This window comes from Rhincodon typus, chromosome 8 (assembly GCF_021869965.1).
Source record: "Rhincodon typus isolate 14 chromosome 8, sRhiTyp1.1, whole genome shotgun sequence".
NCBI classification, from domain to species: Eukaryota; Metazoa; Chordata; class Chondrichthyes; order Orectolobiformes; family Rhincodontidae; genus Rhincodon; species Rhincodon typus.
The window spans coordinates 70,470,738-70,492,002 of NC_063339.1; the positions used below are offsets into that span (position 1 = coordinate 70,470,738).

At 40.6% G+C, this 21,265-nt stretch overlaps 1 protein-coding gene across 10 annotated transcripts in view; it reads left to right on the forward strand.

The window, feature by feature from the left end:
• Positions 1-17,811, forward strand: part of sipa1l1 (signal-induced proliferation-associated 1 like 1) — a 344,983-nt gene extending 327,172 nt beyond the window's left edge. For 9 of the 10 annotated variants that reach the window (XM_020524245.2, XM_048600181.1, XM_048600185.1 and 6 more), the window contains 5 exons: positions 391-610; positions 1,573-1,719; positions 6,492-6,603; positions 10,856-10,937; positions 16,202-17,811. In XM_020524245.2, the coding sequence (XP_020379834.2) occupies positions 391-610; positions 1,573-1,719; positions 6,492-6,603; positions 10,856-10,937; positions 16,202-16,345 (705 nt within the window). In that variant the 3' untranslated portion in view covers positions 16,346-17,811. The remainder of the gene's footprint in view (positions 1-390; positions 611-1,572; positions 1,720-6,491; positions 6,604-10,855; positions 10,938-16,201) is intronic. The other variant, XM_048600188.1, reaches the window with a different exon arrangement.
• The last annotated feature ends 3,454 nt before the right edge of the window (positions 17,812-21,265 follow it).

Sequence of the window (21,265 nt, forward strand, 5' to 3'; positions counted from 1 at the left end):
GTCGTTACGCCCGCAGTTCCTTGCGTCGTTACGCCCGCAGTTCCTTGGTTTCACTTTGACTTTTTAGAATAACCAGTGCAATGTCCATCTGAATGACCATCTGCAATGTAATAATTTTGTGATGTTTAAGAGGTTGATTTGTTATAAATTCTAACTGTAATATGCTGTGAAGGCTACTGTAACCTATCAAGAATGTGATTTGAAAATGAAACATGAACTGTTCTTAAGCAAAAAAAAATCAACTTTTCTAAATCTGATCCCTGGATTTCCAGTAGGTGTGAAGCTTGTACTGTCTGATGTTTGACATGCATTTAATAATTGCAGTTCTGTTCCTTATTTCTAATTTAAATTGGGTGAATTTGCTTCTGTTTTCCTTTTGTCTTGACATAGCTGTCTCTCCCAGACACACCAACAACGAGGAAGCCATTGCACCGGACCTTGTCTGATGAGAGCATCTACAGTGGCCAGAGAGAGCCTTCGTTCTCGAATGCACATGCATCACTCCTGGACCAAGCGTTGCCCAATGACGTCCTGTTCTCCAGCACCCATGCCTCCCTGCACTACACACTGCCAGGCCGTAAGCATGGACAGTCGATAAAATCTCATCATGGTGGGTAGTGCTCACAGGCCCCTCTGTTTTGTCTGAGTAAAGTGATCTAGTGGTGCGTTTACTGCTTTTATTGTGACAAAGGGGGGTTTGTATCCTGATTTTTCTTCTGCCTTTGCCCCCTAAAATCTGAATTACTTAAGGTGCAGTTCTGTTGGAGCAGGCATTCTCTCTCTCTCTTCTCCTTGCAACAATGGTCATGTTTTCAGCTTAGGCAGTGAAAGTCAGGATGGTTTTATCCACATAGGGCATCACAACCAAGATCTCCACTCAAGATCTGCATAAACATGCATGTAATTTCCAACAGGAATCATTCAATAGTATCAAAAGCAGGAATACACTTTCTGCCCTGCAGAGCTCTAGTAGCTTTTATTGCCTTTGGCCGTTCCTGCATTGCCATCCTGGCTAAAATAACTTGAAGACAGATCAGAGTTAGATCCAGACTTTACTGCTGAACCTTTGAGTTAAACAGTGAGGAAGGGGAAGGTACCTAACTTGAGCTTCATGTTGTAGACCTTTTGCATCCCTTAGGCCGTTGTCTGTGTCTTTTGTTCCACTCAAGGCCATGTTGAGACTCTAGTTCCCTTCATCAAGGTCTTTATGTAGGCAAATTAAAATCTGTCTTTTTACCTTTTGGATGGATTTTCCTCCAAAGTTTGTTTAGCCAGTTAAACCTTCTGAAGGTTAAATATTGAGAGTTACAGAATCCAAGCTCATGTGCTATTGGAGAAATTGAATTTCATTATTTCTCAGTCAGGATACGTACTCCAGAGGTAGTTTCAATGGAGGAAGAAAATTGTGGTTTCACAATAAAGTACACATTTAGGAAAATGGAGCATAACGATCATTTTCCTTCTTTGGTTTGGTCCAGTTTTAGTTCCCATTTTAAATTAATTAATGAGTTTGCTGTAATTAACTTACCTGATAGCAATATTTGATTTAATATTTTATTTTTTATCCTGCAGTTGAACTTTCTGCATCTGATGGTTCTCTCTCTGATATTCATGAAAGAAGGCGGCAGCCACTGCCGGATCCAGGCCTTATGCCACTGCCAGACACAGCCATGGGCTTGGAATGGTCCAACCTTGTGGATGCAGCAAAGGCATTTGAAGGTAACCGTCTGTGTTTTTTGCTCCACGCTCTTGTGTGAAAGTAACCTATAATATTTTTATTTTTTTCTAATGGTAGTTTCACACAAGGAGCTGGAGTGAGACAGGTGAAAATTCATAGTTGGCACAGATTTCACATTTTCAGAATTTCACACAGACTGTTGAATACTGATTTGTGCGCAAATGTCGAACATTTCTATTTGTCGGTATTTTAGTTCCTTTAGACATTGATGTTTCAAACTAAAGTCCCTCTTTGTACATGTGGTTCATTCATGATTTGCTGGTGCTTGAACCTATCCAATGTGTTCATATCTAATTCGCTCAAGGCATGAAAAACTGATCTGTAGTGATGACTTTTATTTTAGCATATATAACAGCCATTCTGTGCCAAAAGTTTCCCTCAAAAAGCCGTACAATGGTAGACCAGTAAAATTACATTTAAGGAATATTGACTCAAGAAGAAATGTTAACCAGAAAGCCAGGAAAGCTGCTTGCCCTTTAGCTGTGTCTTAAGATCTTTTACAATTCATCCAACCAACGGAATGGGTAGATGATGCTTTCTCTTGCATGAAGCACATACTCGAGCCGCACTTCACATTAGCCCAAATCAAGCCAAAACCTCTTGGACAAGATTAAGGACTTTATCGCCCAAAACTTGTTAAACACTAGTTTTAAGAATTCATTAATGTTTTTCTTGTCCTCACTTCCCAACACCCACAGTGGACACATTCTTATGCATCTTCCTTTCCAATTTAAGTTCACTGCTACTTTTTCCACTTACTGCTCAGTTTTTTTTTCCCCATGGTAGTTATCAGTGAAACTCCCATTATTGCGATGGTAAGGTATGATTTCACAGGATGGTCTAGTTGCTGATTCCCCACATACTGAAGTTGCCCTGTGGCCTTACAATAGTCATGTAATCTGGATGAGAACTGGCAAAATGCACACAAATGCCAAGTGCATTCTGGCACCAGCTAGGAATAATTCAGAGCAACAGTTTGATTCTCGCATTGTCAGATCACCTGTGTGTTTGCCTGTTAATTGTGCTACAAGTTAGTTCTGTAGATTTTATATGATATTGTTTCATGCTTTTTCAACAGGCTGAGTGAAGTCCAATTATTGTGGCATGGCTTGATATTTAGAACTCTGAGAACAGGGATTTAAACAATTCTCCCTTATCCTCTTGGGTATATTAAATTCCTTAGGGCCGTCAGCGATTGTGGATCTGTTACCATAGCATCTTGAGAAATTTTACTGATATATTGTTTGCGTGCCTGAGGCTTATGGGAAATTGGGTCTGTCATTTAAACGCCGGTCACATTTTCAGATACTGAAAGCTTGGATTAGTGGTGCTTCCATAATTTGACAGGCTTGTCTGTGGAGTGGATTAGTGCCTTCTGAAAGTCTTCTATCCTGGCTATAAGAGATGGCCTAAGCGCTCTCATTAATTTGACATAATTTGAAAGCTTAGCATTTATAGAGAGTTACACAAAAGAATGTGGCAGCTGGTGTATGAAGCATAATCTTTATTTTTTTTCTGCAGTTGTTAAGGCTTTCTGTATGATTTTTACATTGTGAATAGTTTAATGGGACCCACATGTGCTTTTCATTGTTAAAAATTCCTGATAATGTTGAAAATGATAGGATAATCCATCTGCTTTTAGGAAATGTGCAACGATTAGCAGCCTTTCTTGTATCTTTTCAATGCCTAGAAGCTTCTCCACATTGCATAGTCAGTGGGTCAATATAACTAAGCATTTCGGTTGGGATCTGTATTGAACTCTATTAGCTGCCATGAAAATGATTGCAAGCATCATCTAACATTTGTTAATACATACTGCATAGTGATTTTTCAAGCTAATGCACTTTCACTTAAATTTTAATTCCCATGTGCTAATGTACATAACAGTAAGTAAGAGGAGCAAATCTTATTTTCACACCATAAGCAAACCAAAGTTCTGCATCTACTGCTAAAATTAATGCAGCATAAAATCCCCTTAATTATACCTAAACACAAAATGTACTTTGTTTCTCTTTACTACTTGAGCTTTGAAGTAAGAGTTGGGATTTCTTGGTATTCCTTCCCAGTCGAGCTTGCGTGATTTTGTTTCACTTTCTGCTTGCAGTGGGGAGTCTTCTTCATTAAAATGCCTGGACTGGGAGTCTTGCTGCATGGGGAGTATGAATACACTTTGCCTTCCTACTGCCACCATTCTTTAAGTTTTCCTTGATCTCTAACAATTAATAGTTTAACGTCATACTTGCCATCAGTTAAGGATGTCAAAGTCAACTCATGAGGGTCGAGGGCCAGTGGGTTTGCCAATATCATTAGAAGCTCTACCATTAGAGGTAGTAGTTGTTGATGTATATAGGAGTGAGAGGGAGCACCTCCTGCTTTTAACATTTAAGAATAGAAAGAGGCCACAGCTACCATGCCATCTTTTGTAGAGGGGGTGACCTGTGGTCACATCCATGGCCATTGCAGTATGTCGGCTGCAAAAGTACTTTTATAAAAATAAATTAAGAGCTGAATCTTCAGGTCTGCTGCTGGGTAACCAGCTCCTTTCACTGGCTGTGTAGACCATTTAATTACTTTTATTGGTAGATAGTTGTTATGTCCCAAAAATTACAACCTTTCCAAAAAATGGCACAGTGATAAAACCAGCAAACTGGCATCAGCAGAGACAAAGTCTGAACCTGCCCAATCTTTTGAAAATCCTGCCTTTTGTCTTTATGCCTCAATGTGGGCTCTTGCCCACAATAAGGAGGCAGCCTTACAGGTTCTTTCCCTCTGTGCTTTACTGAATTTGTATTCTAGTTCCTTGAAGCCATAACTTTCTGACTCTTGAATGCTATTACTGAGCCATGGCTGACACGTCCAGTACAATATATTAAATTGCATATGCTGTGTGGAAAATTGCAGTTTGTGCTAACAGGTTCATTGTTGCATATTTCTCTTAATTGTTTCCTTCAAATTCCTCCTGTTAGTTACAACACACATTGCTTAACGGTTATGTTATGCAACTCAGGATTGTTCTCCAAAAACCAGCACAAACCTGCATATGAAAAATATATGCATCCAGATCTATTAATGCTAGGGACATCTATCTAATGTTGATTGTGACTTAAACTACCCACTTAACACTTTATGTCAGAGCTTTTGCTTCTGCCATTCCTGTAGTAATAAATACCATCACTGAGAAATTGTTGATCAAAATTCCAGCACAGCCACACATTGTTTTTATGACAGATAAGGTGGATGTCAGGGATGGGGTGGGTAAGGGAGTGGTGGTGTGTTGAGTGTTATTGGAGGGGACAGTGGGTGTATGGTGAATGTTGTCTGGGGGAATGGATAAAAGTGAATGTTTTCTGGCAGGAGGTGTGACTGGCCTGGAGGCATGTGTTTGAACATTGCTGCAAGTACTGGAACGCTTTAACACTCTTGCTGATTTACTTGAGAGTTTTGCTGGTTTTATACATGCTATAGTTTTTTAAAAACTCTCCAATAGATCTGCGTTTTAAAAAAAAACAGGGTTTTTATAGTGCCATCAGCTCAAGTCTCCCATGTTTTGAACATCTGATCCCACTTTGTTGGAATCATGGAGAATCTGGCAAGGTTAAACCAATAATTGGTGTTTTAAATTTAAACTTAATTGGACTAAATCGAACTTAAATTGAACATTAGGAGAATATGTGGTGATAATATCACTGGATGAGTAATTCAGAGGATATGATTTCAAATCTTATCATAACAGTTGATGAAATTTAATTCATTACATAAATCTGGAATATAAAAGCAGGTCTCAGGAATAGTAACCATAAGACCATTGTTGATTATCGTAAAAACCCTTCTGGTTCATCCCTTAGGGTAGCAAATCTACAATTGTTGCCTCGTCTGGCCATATTTGACTCCAGATCCACAGCAATGTAATTGACCCTCAACTGACCTTTAGAATGACCAGCAAGCCACTCCGTTCAAAGCCAATTCGAGAAGAGCAACAAATTCTGGCCTTGCTGGTGATGCCCATAAAAGAATAAAGAAAATCTTCCAGCCAAGTACAGTGTATGTACCTTTGTTGGGAATGCTTCGCTTTCCTACCATACGTCATTGGTATAAGTTGAGGGGGATAGCCTGTCTCCATATCAGGTATTTGGGGCCAGTGTTTACAATTTTGCTGTATGGTAGTTCACGTGCACAGTATGAAAAATTCTCAGATGTACCGTTGAAATTTGCTTTGAAGGTTAATTCAATTCTTTCTTTAAAAAATCAGAGCTTTTAAAAGATGAAAGTAATGTGACACATGATCATGCAAAGCACAAAGTGCTTGAGCACTATGCCCAAATTTCCGATCTCCTCTTAGCTGAGAGACCACATTGGTCCAAACTGCCACTTTCCCTTTCCTTGCTAAATCAACAGGTATTGCATTTCTCAGAATTGGCAAAGCTTGTTTCTCCTTCCTCTCTCCCTGAATTCCCTCATCAACTTTTCCATCAAAGTTCCAGGTCACAAGCTAATTCAGAAACCTGCAGTCACTTTACAGAAGGGCGATCAGTTGTCAGCAATGATTGAAATGAGTTGGAAAGAAACAGAGGGAACATAATTATCTCTTTCAATCGCATCTCCTGACAGATGATCACAGCATGGCATCAATAGCCACACTCAAACCAGCATTTCATGCAATCTACAGAACTGCAAAAGTTTAAACATGAGTTAGAAATGTTCATTAATTTATGCCGAAAGTAACCATTAGCTGTTTTCCTTCTTCAATTTCTAGTTCAGAGAGCTTCTTTATTTGGTGTTGATTCAGACCACAGACCTGACAGCTTATTGCTTGATAGTAACAATCAGGCAGACAGACATCCATCACCTCAGGCTGTACCCAGAAGGTGAGTCATACTATCTGAGGAACCTATGGAATGATGGTCAGTTAAGTGAACACAAACAAAGTGAAAAATAACCTTTCAACTGACTCTTGAAGCCAAGCCAGTTGTGCATACAGAGTTACATGTTGTAATCAACTGCCTCCTCCTCTTTCCTACCAAGAGTAGTCTTTGAACAGAGCAAGTTTCAAACAGTTCTGTTGAATAGTAAACCGCATTGTATATATTTCAGCTTTTCTTACATCCCTTGAACCTTTTCTTTTACTCAGCTGGCAGAGGAAAGTCTGCTCCCCCAATCAAATTACAGTTACCTTTGAAGTTGAGGTATGTAAAGGGCCAGAACTTTCCTCTTGAAGGTGAAGCTTCTACAAGGGTCATACCATTACTCAGTTAGCAAGGCCCTTGTACCAAAGCTCAATCGCTGTGCTGCAACACACACATTACGCATGAGCAATTAATGTGCAAATCCAGCAAGTTCGTAACAATAGCAGTATGGCTAAGGGTGAAATTCTGTTTGTGTGAACAGTGTGCCTGGACCAACAAGTTCTGCAGATATGCAACATAAGGTATATCTACTCATCCCCTAAACCTGGCCAATTTTGAGCATTCCTAATACCTCGAGTTGTTAAAATGCCTTATTTTTCTAGCAAAATCTCACCAAGTAAATTCTACATTGTAACACTCCAAGACAACCTCTAAGTAATGCTACTGGATAATTAATTTTACAATGAGAAACATGAAGTGCAACATATTCCAAGTGTTCATGAACAAGATGACTGTTAACCTTAATCTTTTTCAGATGAATACTGTAATTGGATTTGCAATTTGATTATTGAACTATATGCATCCAAAATAAAAACAGAAAATGCTGGAAATTTAAAGCCAGTCTGTCGTCTTAAAAAAAAAATGTGAATTCAAAAAGTAGAAATGCCTACAGGGTAGGCGATGACCTAGTGATATTATCACTGGACTATTAATCCAGAAACTCAGCTCATGTTCTGGAGACCCATCACCCAGATGGGGTATTTGAATTCAGAATTTGGAATTCAGAATCTACTAATCACCATGAAATTGTTGGAAAAACCTATCTAGTTCACTAATGTCCTTCAGAGAACGAAATCTGCCTTCCTCACCTGGTCTGGCCTGCATGTGATTCCACACACACAGCAATGTGGTTGACACTCAATTTCCCTCTGAAATGGCCTAGCAAGCCATTCAGTTGTACCAATCTCAGAAATGAAACCAGATGGATCACCTGGCATTGGAAAAGACAAGGGTAGAAACAGCCCTGTCAACCCTGCAAAGTCCTCCTCACTAACATCTGAGGGCTAGTGCCAAAATTGGGAGAGCCGTCTCACAGACTAGCCTGACATAGTCATACTCACAGAATCATACCTTGCAGACAATGCCCCATACACCACCACCACCGTCCCTGGATATGTCCTGTCTCAACAGCAGGATAGACCCAGCAAAGGTGGCAGCACAGTGGTATACAGTCAGGAAAGTGTTGCTCTGGGAGTCCTCATGAAGTCTCATGGCTTCAGGTTAAACATGGGCAAGGAAACCTACTGATTACCACGTACCGTCCTCCCTCAGGTGATAAATCAGTACTCGATCAGATCTAGCAACTCAAGACTAAGCATCCATGAGGTGCTGTGGGCCATCAACAGCAGCAGAATTGTACTCTAGCACTGTCTGTAACCTCATGGACCGGCATATCTCCCATTCAACTATTACCATCAAGCCAGGGGATCAACCCTGGATCAATGAAGAGTGCAGGAGGGCATGCCAGGAGCAGCACCAAACCTAGCTGAAGGTAAGGTGTCAATCTGGTGAAGCCACCAAACAAGACTACTTGCACGCCAAACAGCATAGGCAGCAAGTGATAGACAGAGCTAAGCGACCCCACAAACAACGGATCAGATCTATGCTCTGCAGTCCTGCCACATCCAGTCGTGAATGGTGGCGGACAATTAAACAACTCACTGGAGGACTAGGCTCCACAAATATCCTCATCCTCAATGATGAAAGAGCCCAGTGCATTAGTGCAAAAGATAAGGCTGAAACTTTCACAGCAGTCTTCAGTCTGAAGTGCCAAGCGGATAATCCGTCTCGGCCTCCTCCAGTGGTCCCCAGCATTACAGATACCAGTCTTCTGGCAATTCGATTCACTCCACATGATATGAAGAAATGTTTGGAGACACTGGATACTGCAAAGTCTATGGGCCCTGACAACATTCTGGCCGTAGTACTGAAGACTTGTGCTCCAGATCTTGCTGTTCTCCTTGTTAAGCTGTTCCAGTATAGTTACAACACTGGTATCTACTTGAAAATGTGGAAAAGTGCCCAGGTATTTCCTGTACATAAAAAGCAGGACAAATCCAACCTGGCCAATTACAGCCCAATCAGTCTACACTCGATCGTCAGTAAAGTGATGGAAGGTGTCATCAACAGTGCTATCAAGCAGCACCTGCTCAGCAATAACCAGTTTGGGTTCCGCCAGGACCACTCAGCTCCTGACCTCATTACAGCCTTAGTTCAAGCATGGACAAAAGAGCTGAATTCAAGATGTGAGGTGAGAGTGACAGCCCTTGACATCGAGGCTGCATTTGACCGGGTGTGGCATCAAGAAGCCCTGGCAAAATTGGAATCAATGGGTGTCAGGGGGCAAATTCTCTGGTGGTTGGAGTCATACCTGACACGTAGGAATATGGCCATGGTTGTTGGAGGTCAATTATCTCAGCTCCAGGACATCTCTGCAGGAGTTCCTCACGGTAGTGTCTTTGGCCCAACCATCTTCAGCTACTACATCAATGACCTTCCCTCCATCATAGGGTCAGAAGTGGGGATGTTTGCTGATGATTGCACAAATTTCAACACCATTCACAACTCCTCAGATACTAAACATAGAACATAGAACAGTACAGCACAGTACAGGCCCTTCGGTCCCCGATGTTGTGCCGAACTTTTGCCCTAAACCTAAAGTCTATGTAACCTCCACCCCTACCTTATACTATCATCCATATGCCTATCTAATAGCCGCTTAAATGCCCCTAATGAGGCCGACTCCACTACCCTCTCTGGCAATGCATTCTACTGAAGCAGTCCATGGTGAAATGCAACAAGATCTGGACAATATCCAGCTTGGGCTGACAAGTGGTAAATAGCATTCGTGCCTCACAAATGCCAGGCTACGACCATCACGAATAAGAGACCATCTAACCACTGTCCCTAGGCATTCAATGATGTTACCATCACTGAATCCCCCACTATCAATATCCTGGGTGTTATCATTGAACAGAAACTCAACTGGACTCACCACATCAACACAGTGACCATAAGTGCAGGTCAGAAGCTAGGAATACTGTGGTGAGTAACACACCTCCTGACTCCTCAAAGCCTGTCCACTGTCTACAAGGCACAAGTCAAGAGTATGATGGAATGCTCCCCAATTTACTGGATGAGTGCAGCCCCAACAACACTGAAGAAGCTTGACACCATCCAGGACAAAGCAGCTCGCTTGATTAGCACTACAATCCACAAGCATCCATTTCCTCCACCACCGACGCTCAGTAGCAGCAGTGTATAGTATCTACACGAAGCACTGTAGAAATTCACCAAAGATCCTCAGACAGCACCTTCCAAATCCGTGACCACTTCCATCTAGAAGGACAAGGGCAGCAGATAAATGGGGAACACCACCACCTTCAAGTTCCCCTCCAAGCCACTCACCATCCTGACTTGGAAATATATCGCCATTCTTTCACTGTCACTGGGTCAAAATCCTGGAGTTCCCTCCCTAATGGTATTGTGGGTCAACCCACAGCAGGTGGACTGCAGCAGTTCAAGAAGACAGCTCACTATTCTCTTCTCAAGGGCAACTGGGGACGGGCAATAAATGGTGGCCAGCCAATGGCACCCACCATGAATTTTAAAAATTGTCCATTCTGACACTTAACTAATGGTCTCTTCAATGATGTACCAGAGAAAAATCAGGAGTTGATGGCTAAAAGACAGCACAAGCTTTAAAGTTGTATAAAAGGCTGGCAATAACTTTCTTTCTCTTGCTTAATCACTAGATATGGACCACTTCAATTAGAGTAGGGTTCGTGATGACATCAGTCCTACCTGTTTGGGGGGATGTTATCAGCTACTAACCGTTGAAAAGGGGAGGAAATTGAGCAGATCTAACGTGAGTTTTACAAGCTAAGAAGAGCCATCTCATTCTGATTTTAACTGGTTTGAATATCCTTTTCAGAGAGGAATCTCCTACCACCCTGTCTGGCAAGGTGACTGAACTGGAAATATTGCTGAAGGAACTTCGGGATGATTTGAGGAGGGTAAGCGAAAAGTTTCATATTTGAGCAAGCTGTAGTTGGCATAACTAGATCCTATCATGCTTTTCACAAGGGACGGATGTAATGCTCAGCTTGAGTGTAGTCACCAGCAAAAAACTTGTACACTTCACTTTGGTTATGGTAGCATGATTGACGTGGAAAGTGATGTTAATAATGCCCTCATTTAAAGTACTATTTCATTTTGGAACTAATTTGATAATTTAAATTGTCCACGCTTTGTTTTAAATGAGCATTTTAAAAAAAATAAAAATCCCAGTCCAGAGTCTTCAACTGAAAACCTATGTTGACACTTCATTGGTGCAGTGAGGAAGTTACATCTTTCAGGTGAGACATTAAACGAAAGCTGCACCTTTCCTCGCTACCTCATGTGAATGTAGAAGACTCCCATTGCAATATTCAAAGTAGAATAAAAGTATTCCCCCTAATGTTGTGTCAAATATTTATCCCTCAACCAACATCATTAAAATCAGGTTAATCATTTGGTTGTAGAGAATTTGAATATTGCTGTAAAAGGACATGTTTTGTTGAAGCTTCTCCTCTTGCAGTCGTCAGGAAGACTTAGAAGAATATGAATTCAACAGGTTATGGGGAAAGTCAAATTTTGTACTGCAGGAGAAAAGATTCCACACTGCCCCTCTGAACAGCATCCCACCCATACCCAGCCCCGCCCCTTACCCTTGCATTTCCCCATGTCTGCACATCCCTGAACACAGAGAATGCTGTTGAGAATGCACCCAATAATACTGATTGACAGCAAGGCTTTGTTTAAATTTTAATATAGGCCAGTTGACTCTAGCTGGAGCATTGCACTTGGAAATACAAGAGTGATTGACTGTCATGTTGTTCAGTTGAAACTGTGTGTACATGTTCCTTCTGTCTGCAAAAAGTGGCCCTGGGTATTGATTTGTAATTACAAAATTCCACATTGCAAGGTAACTGGTTATGTTAAACTGGTTGTCAGTGTACATTTTCTCACACTCAGGATTATCTAACAAGTGGTGTCCAATTGCAGAATCATATGTAATGTTGGAACTTGTGTTACGGGTTTTGCAAGTGCAAGCTGCTTGGATGTGGTCAATACTTGATTGTTGCTAACAGTGGAAGTGATATGCTGTTCGATTAGAATCTGTTAGTCTTTGGCGACATACAGCCTATATACACATTACACTGGCACTAAAATTAAATACTAAACTACTCATTTATGTGGTAGGTAGAACATCTCTTTTTGGCTTGAAAGCAGCATCGTGTAGTGGCACACACCACTGTGTAGTAGTAGTTTTAAACATCTTCACCTGTTATTGAGTCACAGAGTCATATAGCACAGAAACAGACCCTTCTGTCCAACTCGTTTGCACCAACCAGACATCTCAGTCTGACCTAGTCCCACTTGCCAGCATTTGGCCTATATCCCTCTTAAACCCTTCCTATTCATATACCCATCCAGATGCCTTTTAAATGTTGTAATTGTACCACCTCTACCACTTCCTCCGGTAGCTTGTTCCATACACGCACCACCTTCTGTGCGAAAAAGTTACCTCTCAGGTCCTTTGTAAATTTTTGCCCTCTCACCTTAAACCTATACCCTCTCCTTTTGGACTAGCTTACCCTCGAAAAAAAGACCTTGGCTGTTCACCCTATCCAAATCCCTCATGATTTCATAAACCGCTATAAGGTCACTCTCCACCTCCGGCTCTCCAGGTGAAAAAGCCACAGCCTATTCCGTCTCTCTCTAACTCAAATCCTCCAGTCCTGGCAACATCTTTTTAAAACTTTTCTGCATCCTCTCAAGTTTAACAGCATCTTTCCTATAGACGGGCAACAAAATTGTATGCAGTATTCTAAAGGTGGCCGCACCAATGTCCTCTACAGCCGCAACATGGGATCCCAACACCTACAATCCATGTTCTGACCAATGAAGGTAAGTGTGCCAAACACTGCCTTTACCACCCCATCTACCTGCAACTCCAGTTTCAAGGAACTGTGCACCTGTACCCCTAGGTCTCTTTGCTCAGCAACATTCTCCGGGACCCTACCAATAATTATTAAGTCTTGCCTGGTTTGCCATACCAAAGTGCAATACCTCACGTTTATCTAAATTAATCTCTATTTGCCACTCCTCAGTCCATTGGCCAATCTAATCAAGGTGCCATTGTACTCTGAGATAACCTTTTTCTCTAGCCACTACACCACCAATTTTGGCGTCATCTGCAAACTTACTAACCATACCTCCTACATTCACACCCAAATCATTTATATAAATGACAAAAAGCAGTGAACTGATCTCCGTGGCACATGGCTGGTCACAGGCCTCCAGTCCAAAAAGCAACCAACTACCGCCACCCTCTGTCTCCCACATCTGTTGCTCAAACATTTGAGATACCTTACCATTCTGGAGTAATCTGAGGGTAAGATGTCTCCTTTCAATTCTAAGACTGGCCTTAGAATGGCCTTGGGCCATTCATGAGTGTGCATGACATACAACAAGAAATGATCTGATCAGGGTAACCATTATCCTGCTGGATGGCTTTGATGTGCCCTATTTCAAGTTTTGGGTTGTGAGTGTGATTAACAATGACTCTATTGCACAAAATTAAATAACGTCACACCAGTTCAGTAGCTGTCATCTTCTAAAGTACGGACTGAAACACATTGGGAAAAGAATTTGGCTGCTGATCAGTTACACAAATATCATAAATGCACATAAAAATAACCCAATTACAATTTTGCTATATTTTGAGAAGAACAGGAATCATCAGTCTTTGTTGAGGTCAAGTAGACAGATTTAATCTTTTAACTGTCTGCAGCTGACCTGGGACGACTACACACTGACACTGGATGTCTGAATTTTTGTGATAACATTAAGCTAACATGTTTACTGTAAAGTAAAATAATGTGAAAGGTATCATTCTCCCTTTGATTGCAGTCTATATCATAAGGTGAGACTCTACATTAATCTTAAATTGATTGTCTGACCAGCTGAAAATGGTTGTGGTGATAGACTGTTTCACAGCCTGCTTAGTGTTTTGTTTTTCATGGACTATATTCCAGTAACTGCAATTCTTACTAATGCACATAGCAAGAGGATGGCACTAATACCCTTCTTTAATCCTTTTAAATGATCTCATAGTGTTTTTATTGTTTGCTTTTAGATGAACACAGTGCCTGCCTGAGATCATTTAAAAGCAGTTTTTAATTATCTCCCTGCTCAGTTCAGGTTTATGAACGTTTTTAACTACTACACAGCGTTGATGTGCTTAATGAATACCCAGTAGGATAAGTCCACATGTCAAACATAAAGTTTGACTTCAATTAACCTCTCTGCTCCTGTCTAATCCAAAGTGTATACTTTGTACTTAATAACTGAAAGTTAACTCCAGATTTTTGTTTGCATATCTTACAAAGGACTCAGATGGAAGTCATTGCATTGTATGCAGCTCCAAGAATAAAGAGAACTAACCACGGTTCAGATCACAAATATCTGCAAGTTTAGGCAGGAACAGCAGTGAGACTGTTTCCTGGTCCCCTTCTCCTCCCACCCCACCCCACCCCACCCCAACCCACACAGTGATCCTATAGAGTCAAAAAGGCTAAGTTCAGACATTATGAATCCCACTGAATAAAGCTACCAGGCAATATCCAGCGTTTCAGTCTGAGAATAGGGGAGTAAATTACAGTTCTGGAATTTGAACAACTTGTATTGTGAGAAAGACATATTTTATCCTCATTGTCAATTAGTTGGAATCTGAGTGAAATTACTACAGAGTAGTAACCCCCAGATATTATCTTCCACATGAAATGTGATTGTTCCCAAGTGTTCATGAAATTAACTGTATGCTTGAACTTCATCACATACCCCTAATCATTCTCTCACCTACTAGAATGACCTAAATTTTATACAGTGCCTATAATGACATTAGTTGAAATTCAGTCATTCTTATAATTTTTAAAATTCATTAATGAAGTATGGGGAACACTGCCTTGGCTATCAATGCCCATCCCTAGTTGCCCTTACCTCTCAATGCTGCTGGAGAGGGAGTTCCATGATATTGATCACCGACGCAGAAGCAACAGTGATACATTTCCAAGTCAGGATAGTGAGTGTTTTGAAGGCGAGCTTGCAGGTCATGGTGTTCCAATATATTTGCAGCCCTTCTATATGGTAGTGGTGGTGGATTTTGGAAGGTGCTGTCTAAACAGCCTTGATGAATACATGTATAAATGGTACACGGTTCTGCAGCTGAGCATCAGAGATGAAGCGAGAGAATGTTTGTGGATGTGGTGCCAGTCAAATGGCTGCTGCATTTTGATGGGGTCAACCCACTTGAGTGCTTGCAGGAAAGTGGGGAGTATTCCATCTCACTCCTGATTTGCACCTAGTAGATGGTAGAGAAGTTTTGAACAGTCAAGAGGTGAATTACTTGCTGCAGGATTCCTAGCCTCTCACCTGCGCCAGTAGCTAGTCCAGTTCATTTTTTGGTCAATGATAACCTTCAGAAAGTTGACAGTGGAGGATTCAGTGATGATAATGCTATTGAATGTCAACGGGCGATGGTTAGATTCTCTCTCATTGGATAATGTCATTGCCTGGCAATTGTGTGACACAGATGTTACTTGCCACTTGTCAGCTCAAGCCTGGATATCATTCAGGTCTTGCTGCATTTGGACATGGAATGCGTCACTATCCGACAAGTCACAAATCGTGCTGAATGCTGTGCAATCGTCAGTGAACATCCCCACTTTGGACTTTATAGCGGTGGAAAATATAAGAAATGGAAAGAACTGCGAATGCTGTAAATCAGGAACAAAAACAAGCTCAGCAGGTCTGGCAGCATCTGTGAAGAAAAAATCAGAGTTAATGTTTCTGCTCCGGTGACCTTGAACCTATTTGTCGGCAGTGATGTCCTACACACAGCAATGAAATAAAGACCAGACAATCTGTATGTATGTAAGTATATTACTAGCAGGTATTTAGAATTAGGCATGAATCATTGTACTAAGAATTAGTGAGAGGTTCAAATTACCACAGTGACATTTTTTCTGGACATAATTCTGTGTATGCTTCTGACCCTCGATCAGATTACACTATTTTAATGACTGTTGTGTATTGTACCATTTAACTCTTGATCTGATTTACTGTGCATCAATGACTGCCAGAGACTGCTGTTTCTACACATCAATTCTGCAGTCAGGCACTTCTCTGTATTTCAAACATGGTCTCGATTTATCTGTGTGCATTTCTCTTTTAGGCAAAGGAAGATCGAGCTGCACTGCAAGAAGAGGTGCAACACCTGCGGGAAGACAACTTGCGTTTGCAGGAAGAGTCCCAGGCTGCATCTGCACAGCTGAAGAAATTCACTGAATGGGTCTTCAATACAATTGACATGAAGTGACTCTTTGTAGGAATGGAGAAAAAAGCTTAAAACTCTTGTAAAGGAAAGAGTCTTGATGTGATCTCCCATTTGTGAGGAGTTCCACTTTAGAAAAACCCAAGCACTTTCATCACAAGCTGAATGAATGATTGTTCTCAGTGCATACCACATACATTTTTGCTTGCCTTACATTTTCATCTGGAATTGTTAAAATGTGAAAGTCAGGTTTTTGCACAGTATAAATATATTTTTGTTTGTAAAGTTCATTTTACCATATTGAACCACTTCTGTGGCATTAGTTTTCCAGACCTTGGTTACCGTGACACATGTGGGATGCTTTCCCATTTATTCATTTAATATTAAAATAACGTGTTTAAAAGGGAGAGGTCAGTTAGCTACATGCCAGAAACTTGCAAGAGTCTTAAAAGCAAAAGAGGGTTTTGAATTCCAGAAGTTTTGATTTGTGCATTAATAATCAAAGGTGGTGTTTCTTAAATCATTCACCATGATTGGGAATCCTTTGGGTTTTTGCTTAGTGTTTGAAAAATAATAAATTCATACTTTTTTTAATTAAGTAATATTCAGTGTGAGTGTCTTTTATCTGGAATTAATTTAACAAAAAAATGGAAAAATCACCATTCAAGTACAGTTTGAAGAATGCTTCACACAAACACTTTTTTAAATGCATGTGGTGTGCCCTTTTACATATCCCTCTTGTACAGGTTCAGACTATAGCACAAATGGTGACCAAAAAAAGGGTAAAATTGAGGACCTTCTGATATCCTAAATGAAAGGGCTCAAAGTAAGTCCTTAGAATGTTACTATGAAACTCACTTGATTTTATATTTAACCTGATTTAAGTTTCTAAATTGTGGAGAAATTCATTGTAATAGATGGTGATTTCTGCAAAAGAAGGTTGTGGGTTTTGCATTACAATGACGGTGTGATCTGAAGTGTCAGTCCAATAGAGACATTGTTTGGTTATGGTTGTCATGAGGGCAAATTTACATTGCCCACTGACCATGGCAGTTGCATTGAGTGTGGGGTTCATCTGCATTTTTTTTCTATTTCCAAACCATATCCCTCTCTCTCAGCCACATACATCCCTTTTAAAAAAAAAAAGAACATTTGCTGATTCCAAGATTATAGAAAATAACTGATACTTTTGTAAATAAATTGGAACTGAACTTTTCGGAATATTTTGTAAGGTTCTGGTAAGTTTTGAAGTTCTGGAATTTTTTAGTGACCTTGTATGAAGGAAATGTATTATACCTTGTAGTGTACTGTTAATACAAATGGAAATTATGGCAGGCATTGAGGTTTCAAAAGGTATTTGCTTGTTCAGTTTCCCCTTCCCGTGGTTAAAAAATTGGAACTAAAGCCCGCCTATTTATTGTACTTAAGATTTCTGATTTATCATGTCCTGTATTTAATCAGAAAAGGTACATTCTAAGCATCTCACAATAAAACTTGTTTCAATGTTTGCAGACTTGTCTTTTTGAAATGTTTTGTTACACAAGGCGCTTGAAGGAATCTTAATGAAATGGGTCAATGGGCTGAAAATGGCAGTTGTCGTTCAATCTGGATAAATGCAAGGTATTGCATTTTGGTATAACAAACAAGGGGTTCCGCTTATACAATTAGTGGTGTGGCCTTGGGTAGTGTAGAACAGAGGGACCCAGGTATATCATTCTTTGAAGTCCACATCTTGCATAGACAGGGTGGTTAAAAAGGCATTTGGCACACTTGCCTTCATTGCTCAGTCCTTTGAGTATACGAGTTAGGAAGTCATGTTGAGGTTGTACAGGACATTGGTGAGGTCTATTCTGGAATACTGTGTCCTGTTCTGGTTGCCCAGTTATGGGAAGGATAATATTAAGCTGGAGAGGGTTCAGAAGAGACTTACCAGAAAGTTGCCAGGTATGGAAGGTTTGAGCTGGATAGGCTCGGAAGTTTTTCATCAGAGATTGAAAGGTGACCTTTTGAAGTTTACAAAATAATGAGGGGGTGTAAATAAAGTGAATGGTAATTGTCTTCCTCTAGGATGGGGGATTTCATGACTATGGGGCACATTTTTTAAGCCAAGAGGAGAAAAATTTAAAAAGTCATAGGTGAATTTTTTTTTACACAGAGGGTGATTTCCATGTAGAACTAACTTCCTCAGGAAGTGGTGGATGTGGATATAATTACAACATTTTAAAAGACATTTGGATAGATATATGAATAGGAAAGGTTTGGGGGGATATGGGCCAGCAGCAGGCAGGTGGGGCTAATTGAGTTTGGGATTATGTTTGCCATGGACTGGTTGGACCGAAGGGTCTGTTTCCATGCTCTATGAATCTATGTCTATTAAAGTTCACTTAATAGACCAACATTTCTCCCTTTTCACCTCTGCACTCATCTAATTACGTTGATTCCTAAAGAATATAACTGAATAGATTACAATAAAAATGTTATTCCTTAATGTTCAGTTTGCTCTTCCTCTCTCAGCATATTTTATCTTTCACTATTTTACCAATGACGAGTATATCTGAAATGTCCTCCTGAGTTCCAAATGTTTTGAGTGCACACACTCACTTCTGCTTGTACCTATGGTGTTGAAATCAAGACTCCTCACATCATCATCGACTTCACATTCTTTCCTAGGATCTCAGCATTGGTGCTGCTTATCCCCTCAGTTTGGATCCAAGATTGACAGCCAGTTTATTGAAGTATGTATCTTCATTCATAAGTAACAATCTTCCTAAACCTGAGTTTGATTTGCTCAAACGATCATCCTAAATTTTTTTCTGCTGTTAAACATTCAGCATGTCTCACACCATGGAACTTGCTGCATTATCAGGTGGTCTTATTACAGTTGTGACTTGTCTAAACCCAAATTTAATTGAATTATTCTGGATTGTTCTCGTTGGGTGACTTTCATTCAATTGCTAAATTGAAAGAGCAGTCTCCCTGCTCACCAAACATATAAAATAGGCGCAGGAATAGGCCATTTAGCCCTGTCAGGCCTACTCCACCATTCAGTATGATTGTGGTTGATCATCCAATTCATACCATGTTCTGCTTTCTTTCCATATCCTAGATCCCTTTAGCCCTAAGGACTATATCAAACTGCTTCTTGAAAACATTCAATATTTTGGCCTTCACCATTTTCTGTGGCAAAGAATTTCACAGGCTCACTATCCGGCAAAAATAATTCTCTGCATCTCAGTCCTAAATGGCCTATCCTGTATCCTTAGACTATGATAGTTGGTTCTGGGCTCCCTGGTCATCTCGCTTTTATCCTGTCTAGTCTTGTTAGAATTCTTTAAATTCCTATGCAATCACCCATCCAATGCAATCACCCTTCCTATGCAATCTAAATGCCAGTGAATATAATCCTAACTGATCCAGTTATGATCTCCTCTTATGGCAGTCCTGCCATCCCAGAAATCCATCTGATCAATCTAGAAGCTCCCTCAAATTACTCATGTTTTTTAGCTGAGGCAGAAAAGCTGGAGCTGTGCAATCTTGGCACTAAGTGGGAGGAGACATAATTGCCTACATTCTCCACATTCTAGTTTCCCAGCATTGGGATGTGTGGTGGTGGTGAAATTTGACTTGGACCTAATTTTTGGCTTTTGGCATTCACATTTACCCTGCTTCAGGTCTTGTTGAGGCAGAGAGCTTGTCAGCTTTGTGCTGCCTGCATACCAAAGGATTGTAAGCATGCAATGCAGTGCAAAATGAACTGCTGACTATATTCTCACTGTGATATAGAGCTAGCCAGCAAATCTTAAAGACTGCCTGCCCTTCTTAAAGGGGATGTGTACTCTGGCTGCTTATAGCATCAGGAAGGCTTTGATGCAGCAGCAGAGAGCAGGCTCCCACATTCTTGGAAAGCACGCTGGATACTATTGTACAGGAAGTGGAAAGCAGGACAGAGGTCACGTTCCTCCAGTAGATTCTTGATGCATGCCCTTCAAAGGGAACAAGAGTTGGTGGCCAGAGAAATCAGTTCCCAAAGTCTCATCTTGAAGATCTGGCTTCAGTGCCAGAAAAAGTTCAGTGACCTCACATTGGGTAGTAATGATCAGCGAATGTATCTTCAAATGATATATCCCACCCATCAGATTCTCTCACTGTTCGATGTTCCAAAACCTTATCACTTACCCGTCAGTCATTAGGTCTTATGTCTCTCCATCTGGTGATCCGCCTCACCCTTACACACTTTGTACTGCTGCCAGTCTCTGACCTTGTGCAGCTTCCACGTAGTTCCAGCTGTCTGCTTGTGGCTGAAAGATCACCCCAGCACATTGCTGTTTGAGCAATAACATTTTTTCATGCCGGTTGCAGGGCAAAGTCACACACAACCACAGGAGCAGCAAGAGAATCAGTGAAGGGAGCATCTCTAGCTCTTGAACCCTTTGGAGGAGATGGTGCTACATGACAACGCCGGTTCTGAGTGAAAGTATTGCATCTGGTATGACTGAGAGCATTTAATATGACAATATGGTACTGCATTATGCCCTTTTTCAATCCCACTTTGACCTTATCATTAAAGAGTGTTTTGAGATTTTCAAAAATGTGCCATCTGGCCAACTGGAGTAGGCTTATCAAAAAAAAAGCACAGTGCGACCAACACCAACCTCTAATGCAACAACACTATATCGTGATCTGACAGTCATTGCCACCGGATCAGATAGGAGCATTGCATGTACATTTGAACAGGGATCAGCAACCTTTTTCACTTAAAGCCTCTTTCTAAAAAATAATTGCCTTCAATAAAAACTATTAGGAGGCATAAAATGAAAGTTCAACATTTTGAAACCAAGTACTTGGCAAATTTCCAACAGTATCTGGTAGAATGTAAAATTTGTATATGTAAGATAAAATGCACTTTATGTACCAATAACAAAGAAACATTAAAATTAAGCTATAACTAACTCTGAGCTATTGCAT